Source organism: Accipiter gentilis, chromosome Z (genome assembly GCF_929443795.1).
Source record: "Accipiter gentilis chromosome Z, bAccGen1.1, whole genome shotgun sequence".
NCBI lineage: Eukaryota > Metazoa > Chordata > Aves > Accipitriformes > Accipitridae > Astur > Astur gentilis.
In genome coordinates, this window is record NC_064919.1 from 12,791,096 (window position 1) to 12,801,312 (window position 10,217).

General features: G+C 44.8%; 1 protein-coding gene across 4 annotated transcripts in view; it reads left to right on the forward strand.

Annotated features, from left to right (window-relative positions):
• ECPAS (Ecm29 proteasome adaptor and scaffold) overlaps positions 1–8,847 on the forward strand; it is a 63,084-nt gene extending 54,237 nt beyond the window's left edge. For all 4 annotated transcript variants that reach the window (XM_049796109.1, XM_049796107.1, XM_049796108.1 and 1 more), the window contains 12 exons: positions 380–446; positions 1,157–1,248; positions 1,348–1,414; positions 1,653–1,844; positions 2,731–2,939; positions 3,437–3,480; positions 4,033–4,225; positions 4,851–4,995; positions 5,636–5,741; positions 5,901–5,989; positions 7,179–7,250; positions 7,850–8,847. In XM_049796109.1, the coding sequence (XP_049652066.1) occupies positions 380–446; positions 1,157–1,248; positions 1,348–1,414; positions 1,653–1,844; positions 2,731–2,939; positions 3,437–3,480; positions 4,033–4,225; positions 4,851–4,995; positions 5,636–5,741; positions 5,901–5,989; positions 7,179–7,250; positions 7,850–7,989 (1,416 nt within the window). In that variant the 3' untranslated portion in view covers positions 7,990–8,847. The remainder of the gene's footprint in view (positions 1–379; positions 447–1,156; positions 1,249–1,347; positions 1,415–1,652; positions 1,845–2,730; positions 2,940–3,436; positions 3,481–4,032; positions 4,226–4,850; positions 4,996–5,635; positions 5,742–5,900; positions 5,990–7,178; positions 7,251–7,849) is intronic.
• The last annotated feature ends 1,370 nt before the right edge of the window (positions 8,848–10,217 follow it).

Below are 10,217 nucleotides of genomic sequence, written 5' to 3' on the forward strand. Positions count from 1 at the left end.
TCTGAGTCTCAATCCACCTACAATGCTTGTGATTTTCTGAATGTCTGCTGCGTTAACCTCCCCTGGGCTACATGGCTGTTGTGCTTGGTGACACTTGAGTGCAGAAGGTTTTCTGTGATAGCTGTAAATCTTCCAGGACCATCTATTCTGAGTGTGGGTCCTGGTAACCTTTTCACTTCCTAATTTAATTCTTACCATTCATTTGTTACAAACTCTTTTTCTTCTTCTACCCTTGACTCCCCACTTATCAGGGCAGAGGCTCAGTGGGCCTCGATCATGTCATACAGGAACATATATAGCACCACAGCAAGTATTAACAGTAATAACCAGGGGCTAGTGCTGTTTTATCTTACCTTTGTTTTCCCTTGCATCCTTCCAGGGAGGCTGTGCAAGTGTAATTGTATCGTTAACCACACAGTGTCCTCAGGACTTAACACCTTATTCAGGTAAGGTTTGTTTCTAGTGTCAGGATTTAAAGGTGCTTTTTGTTGCTGTTCTGTAGGTAGTATTTCCTCCTTATAGGCCTTTGATTTTATCACAAGAATGACCTTTATGTGTGTATTTTCCTCAGAGAGCTGTTTGAGGTTGCCTTGTGTTTATAAGACTGGCATGCTGGTGGTAGGTCCTGGGGATGTTAAATACCTCACCAAGTTGGAAGAGGCAGAGCAAGGAGTTGAGGGAATTTGCTAGCGCCCAGCAGGAACAGGCAGAAATATCTCTAGATTTTATTGGAGCAGACTAACAGTGCCTGTATTAGTGTAGCACTGTCAATAAGCACTTGTTTCTTCAACTTGAGCTATGGGAGGACCATAAACAGGGTCTTAGTCTACTCTTTAAAATTTACTGTGATTGATAGTAGAAAGGAGGTCACCCTTCTGTTGCAAAATAGAAATAAAGGTGAAAGCATGATCAGCTGGGGTGCTCACATGCAGGAACATTATCAGTCAAGGTGTGCAGGCTGAGGCTGGCAAAACACTAGCTTTTGCTGAGCCTTGCTGTGCACTTGTTTAAACATAAGGACCAGACAGACCTATAACCCCGCAAACATGCGACGAGGAAAAACGCATATATTCAGACAATCTAGTGAAATGCGGGCTATTCTTGTCACACGAATAAAAATGTGATACTTATGATAAACTGAAGTCTCTTCCAACAGGCAAACTTATGAGTGCTTTACTTAGTGGCCTGACTGATCGCAACAGTGTGGTACAGAAGTCTTTTGCCTTTGCTATGGGGCATCTAGTCCGGGTGAGTTGGGGTTTGAGATGGTTTTAGATTTTATTTTTCTTCTTTGTTGTTGGGGTTTTTTTAAGTGTATGAGTGATTTGAGTCACTTCCCTGTTACAGACTTCCCGGGACAGTAGCACTGAGAAGCTGTTGCACAAACTCAGCAGTTGGTACATGGAGAAGGAAGGTATGTTGGTTCTGGGGTGTTCAATTACAGAATAGAGTGCAGAAAAAGTTCCTGGTGACAGCAAAAGCTGTTAAAGAAACATTTCTATATTGTGATGCTTTGTTTCACTGGCTGAATAATTCCCACATGTAATCATTATACAATACTCTGCATTCCTCTGATTCCCAAGAGGCAGAACAAGCTGTCAAAGGAAAATCCTGCTTCCCAGTTACAATGTGTGATTGTTTTGCTCCTTCAGAGCCAGTTTACAGGACAGGCTGTGCTTTAACTGTGCATGCTGTGGGACGCTACAGCCCAGATGTAGTGAAGAACCATGCCAAACATGTGCTGCCATTGGCTTTTCTTGGCATGCATGAGGTTCCCGATGAAGAGAAAGGAGAGAAAGAGAATTCTACTCTGTGGACTGAAGTTTGGCAGGAAAATGTACCTGGTAAGTTGCATTAAGAGTGGTAAAAGCTTTCTGGGAAGCATGGGGCAAGAAGCATCATGCTTTCTGGAAATCCATTTTGGAAACCCAGAGTTCTCATGGGAAGCCTGTTTCCATTTTTTTCCTTGCTAAAGATGTCCTGTATGAGTTTCGGCAGGTTAACTTCTCTGTGGCTATTTAAAATAATAACAGAGGTATTGATTGCTGAGGATACACAGACACAGCCAGGAGAAGTATTTTAAGATTGAGAGGCACTTTGGAAATTTTGATGTCAGCCTTTAAGGGCTGCTGCACACTCTGAAGTTACAGGGCATTTTGGCCTGTGTCTTGGGTTGGAGATCTCTCTGCTGATGCCTGTGGTTTTTACTTCAATGAACGAATCTGTGCTATAGAAGGGCTATTTTGCCATGCTTTCTGTCTGTGTAGGAAGATCTGAATGTATGGTGAAATGGTTTTGCTGGCTCCTCCTCTGACCTGTTTTCAGATATGGTCCCTCAGTCAGCAGATTACTTTTCTAGAGTTTGGGAAAGGAGCTACAAAACGGTTTTCTAGTGACCTGTTCTTGTAAAAAAAAAAAAAAGTTTTATTCCTTAGAAATGGGCTAACACAATGTCTAATGTCTGCTATGTGGAAGGACTGAGATGAGCTCTTTGTCTAGATACGTACTAAAGATTTTCTTTGGAAGTGCCTAGAAAAGAGAACCCACCTTCAATTAGCCTGGGAGGAATTCTTCACCCCTTTGCCTGAAGCAGGCCTTGCTGATATGTTTCATGGCCAAAAAAATAGACAAATCTGTAACTGCTTTTTTTTCTTTTTTTTTTTTTCAAATAAGATCAGATTTTTGTTTGGTTTGTGGCAAATCTACAGTTTTCCTCTGTTTGATGCGCAGGTACTCAGGGTGGCATCAGACTGTATATGCAGGAGTTGATAACCATTACCCAGAAGGCTCTGCAGTCCCAGTCCTGGAAGATGAAAGCTCAGGGAGCAGCTGCCATGGCATCAGTTGCCAAACAGACGGGCTCCCTTGTACCGCCGCATCTGGGAATAGTGCTCACCGCACTGCTGCAAGGCCTGCCAGGGAGAACCTGGACAGGGAAGGTAAAAAGGGAACAAGCACCCTGTGGATCACTGTGAGCACTAGCATGCGGCCCTTGAGCCAGGAAATGCCATGTTCCCTGCTGCTGAGCAGCACACGTAGGAGCTCTGTCTTAGGGAGTCTGCAGTTTGCTCTGCATTTCACAGATACAAAAATGACAGGGAAGATAAGTAGGTGGAGTTCAGGTTGCTTTAGGAGTTGGGTTTCCACTTAGACTACTTCCACTGCACCGCATTCTGGCCTTGAGGGGTACTAGCTTGTGCTCAGAAGTGCTGCAAGGCCACTTTCCACTGCTGGTTCAGTGCAGATGGAAAGCCAAGTCCTCTGCAGCCTCTACAGCAGGAGTGGCAGGAGCCAGACATTGCTTCTCTAGGCTGGTGTCATAGGCATGTTTCCCCACTACCTCTCGCAGCAGAGTACAAAGGTTTCCCCTGTGCGGCAGGACTGTGCCATTTGGCTGTGAAGCATTTCTCAGTGGTATCTGTTTTACTCATTGCAGGAGGAGCTGTTAAAGGCCATTGCCAGTGTCGTCTCTGCTTGCAAGTAAGTGTCTTGAAAGAGGTGGTACTCTCGGGAGCTGGGACCTCAAAAAGGAGGTTGTTGCACAGTGTTGTCACCTGTCTGGTGCTAAGGAGACTCTAGAAAGTTGTGAACACCATCCTGATCTCCCATCAGCATGTGAGGAGTCTCTCTCCACCCTCCTTGTCAATGTGCGGGTCACTGGTGAGAGCTGGGAGGGACAAGTGATACTTCAGAGGGACCTGCACAGGTAAATGGTTGGTTTAGGGCAAGGAGGAGGATGTTGAGAGGCCAGAATTGCGAAGAAGAAAGAAGAGACTAAGGGGAAGGATGGACACTTTAAAGGGGAAGAGAGAGGAAGAGGTAGAAGAGTGAGGGTGGAAAGTACACTGGAAGCATATGAGGAAAGACAGGAAAGAAAACCAGGGAGAACAGACAGGGTAAGAGTGAAGAACACCAGAGTGTAACTTCAGTGCCTGGACAACCTGCAACCCTGTGCCTGGACGCTGTGGGAAAAGCGGTGCTTGGGAAGGGATTCATGTGGGTCTGATAGTTTCTGTGTGCCTTGTGTTCCAGTGCAGAGCTGCAGAAGTCAGTGCCTGGCCAGCCCACCATCAATGATATTGTCCAGGGTGTCCTGAAAGAATGTCAGAAAGAGAACCTAAAGTATAAGATGGTGGCACTGCGCTGTGCGGCTGGGGTGCTGCAGGCAACAAAGGAAGACCGGTTCCAGGAGCTGGCAGATATCATCTTTCCCATGATAAAGAAGGTGACAGTTCAGCTTCTTGAGTTTTCCCTCTTTCAAAGCAAAACACCCAAGTGGTGACAGTCTGGCTAATGCTGGAAGCATGCCAGGCTTCTGCCCAGAAGGCTGCTGATGTGAGGAATACCCAACACTCAGCCAGATCCTTGGTGGGGCTGAATACCAGACTGTTAGTGAGCCCTGGGTGGGTTGTGCCTGCGCTGCCCAAAATCCGAATTAGCCCAGCTGTTCTCTAGGCAGAGTCCTTCCGGTGGTGTCCAGCACTGCCCCGATGCAGCATTAAAAGTTAATTCCTGGCTGCTCGACGGACAGCGAGAGACTCCTAGGAAGCTGTGTAGAGTGCTTCAGTTAAGTATCTGCGGTGCTTCGCAGCTCTGCAAGTGGGACTCGTACAGCACAGGCAGATGTTTGGATGCAAGGCCACAGAGCCTGCTGCGCGCTTCTGCAGGCTGCCGATAGTGCCAGAGCTGCTGGTGGCCAAGGGGGCCTGTGCTCCAGTTGTATGGAGGCACTGACTGGGTGCACGGACTGGTGCGCACAGCCTGCAAGGGAAGACTGAATTGCACTGAAGTGTGTGGCTAGCCTGCCCTCATCCTTCTGTTGATCACCCTTCCCCCCATCACCTCCGCAGAACTCTCTTGAGAGCATGGGCACGGGTTTACCAAAGCATGATGAAGAGGATGAGGACATGAGGGAGAAGGAGGTGCAGATGGAGTCCCTGATCTGTGCCTTCGAGACCCTGGGCAAAGCCTGGCCAAGGAGCCCAGAGACACAGCGTAAGTGGACTAATGGTGGGCAGAGCAAACTTTCTTGGCTCACACTGTTTCCTCTTGAAATGAAAAGGGGTAGGAGGGAGGGACCTGGAGATCATGTAGGGAGTGGGGAGGCTTTCGAGGAGGTGCAGGATCTTACTGCCTGCAGCTTGCAAGGTCTTCAGTGAGAAAGCTGCCCTAACAGCTTTCCCACAGAGTAGCCCATCCTTGGGGAAATTCCTTTACTGTTGTCTTAAATCACTTCACCAAACTGTTCTGAGTTTGTGGAGACATGCAGGATGCCTGAGGTGGCTTGCCTAATCAAAAACAGCCTAGTTCTTCTGCTCATATTTACGTCTGCATCAAAGCTGGTACAAGGTAGAGGAAGTGGGTATATCTGAAAAAAAAACCAGGTTGCTTTTATTAGCATGCTAGAATGTAATGCAGCTGTCTATCTTCCAGTGTTTGGTAATGAGACTGTTGATGTGGTGATTTTCAGGGTCACTCATTATAGGACTTGTTACAGGATGTTGTCTTGGTCATGTGCAGTGACTAGCTTGATGTCACTTGGAAAGGAGCACAAGGAACACCTGGGAGACAGAGCAGGAATTGTTTCCTCTGCCTTTCCCTCTGGTAACATAATGACATTGTTATTTTTCTGTAGGTTGCTATCGCCAAGAGTTTTGCAAGTTAATGTGTGACCGTCTGAAACTCAGCACATGGAAGGTGCAGCTTGGAGTGCTACAAGCCATGAATGCCTACTTTCAAGGGTAATTCTCCTTTCTACGATCCACTTCAATGATGTTGCTTTTCTTTGTTTCTTCAAACTGTTTAATGAAATTGAATATGACACTGGATTCTCGGAGGAAGTCAAGCAGACTTCTGTCGCAGTGATGCAGGGTGTCTGACAGTGTTTTTGCATTTGACAGGCTAATGCTGTTTGATGAGGAGCACTCAGACCCTGTGGCTTTGACAGAAATACTGTTGGAAACCTGTTCATCTATTACCCATTCTTTAGGTAAATGGAGTTTTCCTGTTCTGTGTTTGATGATTAATTGCTCGTTAATAAATTCCTCCTCTGGGGGTTGGCTGGTAGAGGAAGTGCAGAAGAAGCATAAGCTGTCAGGTAACATTTTACCCTTCCTGGCACTGCACTGTGGCAATCCTGATGTTGCAGTAGCTGTTCAGGACAGCAATATGCAGGGTGCTGTGCACAGAGGAGTAAATTCCTCTGGTGCCAGAAAGCTTTGAAAGGGGAGGGAGAGGCAGACAGCAGACTTTGCAACCTCTCAGGAGTGCAAATTGGAAATGTAGTAAACTTCTCCATGCAGAAGATGGACCCCACCTAATGAAGCTATTGCTGATTTAATGAGACATAAGTTTTTCTCCTTCACAGTTTAGACTTCTTGGATACATATGCATTGGAGAGACCCAAAATTTTTTCAGACAGCCAGTGTGTGAAACTCCAAGGCTTTGAGGCAGTTTGTGCTGTCCATGAGCAGAGCACCTATGGGAATATAAGTGCTACCTGTGTAAAGTTGACACTTTGGGGCTGTTTATTACTTTGGTAGTGTTCCCACTTGTCCTATGACTGTAACAGTGCCCCAAGTCTCCTCATACCTCCATGTGGCTCATGTTTCTGCTATGTGTAAAGGCAACACCTACTTTAGAGCTAGCTACCAACCCAGACACCCCTTTGAGGAAAGTTTCTTTTAACTATCAATCCTCCTGGAATGAGACTTTAACAAGATTTTAGCTTAGGAGACCAAATCACTTCCTGTGACAAGGCTGTGCTTGATGGTGTAAGGTTTAGGTACCCTCACTTAATGCTACTTGTTAAAAACTGGATGGTTTATAGCCCTTACAACTTCGCAAAGGAACAGTGTTATGCACAGAAGTTGTCTGTGATCACACTGCAGCTGTGCCAGCGTTGTTCCCTTTTAACGTGTGTAAGGAACAGTAGCACTGTGGTAATAGCAGTGGCAATGTACAAGGTTTTGTCAACTCATCAACCTCTAGTTGGTCACTTTCTGCCATTCAGATGTGTCTTAATTGGGGAGCACTGCTGCCAGCACAAATGAGCTCAGAGAGCTGTGCTAACAAAAGTGGTCTGGAGACCTCAGTGGTGACTGCTCTTTGTACGGTCAGTATGCCTTTGGTTCTCAATGTCGTTGTGGGTTTTTTTGTTGTTTTTTTAAATCCCTTAGAAAACAAAAGCTACACATCCATAAGAACAGAAGCTTTGTCTGTGATACAACTGCTGCTCACCAAACTGCAAGGTGAGACTTCTTGCTTGCCACCTGGGAGAGCCACTGGTTGGTAAAGGAGGCACCTGGCTGCGTGGCTGGAACCCTGGAGAGATGGCATTACCTTCTGCTTGCAGCACCAGGAGATTTCAGGGCAGTTGGGACTTGGAGTTCTGTGCTTGGTGACTTGGGAAAGTTGGAGAGGGCTTGAAGTAACTGGGGTAAAGTCAAGGTATAATGTACTGTTGGATACTCCTTGGGTGAGGAAAATGTCCAGCAAGGAGGGTCCCAGGGAGAGCACACAGGACTGAGTGCATAGTCAGATTCTGCATTATGGGCAAGCTCCATAGAGGGGAGAGCTCCTGTTTGTGCTGAAGAGCAATTTTTACCCTTTCAATGCCAAGTTTAGTTCCTTATTGTTAATTTAGGATTTAAGCCTTGCAGAATTTACTTCAGAGAATGAGTCTACTTACATCTCAAGGTCATATGTGTCAGCAATTGTTCTGTAGCAAACGTTTCCTTTGGATTTCTGTTCCACAATTCCTTGTTTCCTTCATTCTAGCAAAAATCTTTCGGGTTTTTTTGGCATTCTGGTATTAATGTCCAGTGTCTGTCTGTCTTTATCTACACAGAAGCTCAACAGTGGGAAAGCCTGACACCAGAAAGCAGAGAGCATCTTATTCGTTCATTGTCTACAATGGCATCAGATAGCAGACCTGAGCTACAAGAGAAGGCATTTTTATTGAAGAAAACACTTGAAAATCTTGACTAAGTTGTAAAACACAAACTACAAAGTGCCATGTAAAACAAAAACAAAAAAGTGCAGTGGTCTGAAAACCAAGTGGGAAAATGAAGATTACTCTGTAGCATGCATCATTCCTGGCCAAAATTAAAAAAATGCCTTAAATTCTTTTCCCCATTAATGTTATTTTTACTCTTTTAAGCTGATTTTTAGTTGGTTTATTAGTAAATACCTCTAATGATCTGCCCTAGAATGTTTATAAGTGTGCAGCATTAAAAATGTTGAGGGCAAGATGCTTTTCTTTTTTTAATCGGCAAAAGAATGTTACTCGGATACCCTTTGTCCTTTAATGGAATTGTTGAAAAACCACCAGCACAGGAAGTGAAAAGCATGTTTGATTTTTCACTTGTGTCATGTGTGGAGATCTGTTACCTGGTGTCTAAACAGTAAATCTTTGGGACTCTGCAGTAGATCTAGTGTTTGTTATCTGTAAAGAATGAAATGCTTCCCCTGATGAAGCCCGTGTTAAACTCTGTTGGCTTCCCACGGGCAGGGTTTCATCTGACACCCACCTCTGCTTCTCCTGCTTGCTCCTCCCTTGCAGCCTGTTGTCTGTGAGTTACGAAAGGCAGAGTACTGTTAACTTTGCTCCTTCCTCCTTCTCTGACCTCAGCATGGATTGACCGAGACTATGCCTTCCCCACCTAGCAACCTCGGTCTCCCAAACTTTAAATGAGAACTTTTTTCCTCAAAGGATGCACAAGAGAGCACTTTACTGAGCTGTGTGGGACAAAGTTGGGCCTAGTTGTTGCCCAGGTGGAACACTGCTCTTCTCAAAATTGTTTTGCATGGACACTCCTCAGCTGCAGGAAAAAAAAAAATAGGAAACCAATCTTTTCTAGGTATGTTTTTGAAGAGTGTTCAAAGTTTGCAATGACACGTTTTTTTAATAGTGGTAATGTTTTATTCCCTTCCTGTTCGTAACCCTGTTCTTGGTTTGGAAACCTGTACTGATTTAGACTTGTCAATATTTGTAAGAAACTGAATCATCTGTCATTTCTCAGCAGCCCAAGTCATGCTGGTTTCTAGCAAATACTTTTTAATTTGCACTTAAGAAGGAAGATTATATCTGCATTAACGTGGAGTAAAATTGCTATATGATGATGTGGCCATGCTGCCTGTCTCCTTTTTTTTTTTGCCCTCCTCAGATAAAAGACAAACCTGACCACTATAGCAACAGACTTTTAATAGTGTAAAGTTAGCACTGCACCATAATCTGACCAGTATGTGTACAGCTTTTTGGGGATAAATGCTTTGCTGATGGTGAAATAAAATCATTAGTGTGGGCAATATCATGTCCATGGCTTTCAGCATAGGAAGGCTTGTTTCTTTTCTTACAGTCTGCAGCTCCTTTCAGATTTGACCTGCTAGGGAGAGGATTGCTCAGATAGCGTCACGTTTCCTCCATGCCCATTTATTCAGAATCAGGTATGCAGTACCTACTTTTCCCTCAGGTGCCATTTCCCATTCAGTGTTTTCTGGTACTGTAACAATCTCGTTGTCTGACTTGCTCTCCACGGGAAGGGAGGAATGTAATTTGTGCACACCTGGTAAGAAAATGTCAGCAAGAAATGGGCAGAGCTGTCCCACTGTGGCTCTCGTGTAGCAGAAACCTCAGCGAGCACTATTGCATTGTACACTAGAACTGGTCAGTGGGCAACTCCTTGGTGCTGGGAGCTGGTGCTATAATGTTTTGATTTACACCTTGTTGCAGGGAGCTGCTCTTTGTTTACGTGTAGTTTGAACTATTGAGCACAGTGTACATTTTAAAATTTTACTGGGCAAATCACTTTGCAGTATCTTTAAAAATTTGCTTACCATGACATGTAGTGTCATGAGTGTTCTTTTTTTTTTTTCTTGTATTAGATAAATATTACCAGTGATGCTTTGCTGTAGCAGTTCATTGTCTGACTTGGGTTTTTTTCGTATTGGTGAGTGACAGTAACAGAAAAGCAAGAGCCTCCATGTCTCTGGCAACGTGAGTTTTCACTGTGGGCTGGAGTATTCAGAGGCAATGCCTAATACGGTCAAATGACCATAAGTAGAATAACTGTAATCATTGTCAATAGCAACCTGAATTTCTCTATTGGGGATTTACACTAGAGGGAAGAGCGTATTCTAGGAACTCTACAAACAGTTGGATTAACAGCTCTGGCCAAGAGTGTTAGGAAGGCGAGAGATGGTATGACACTTTCTGA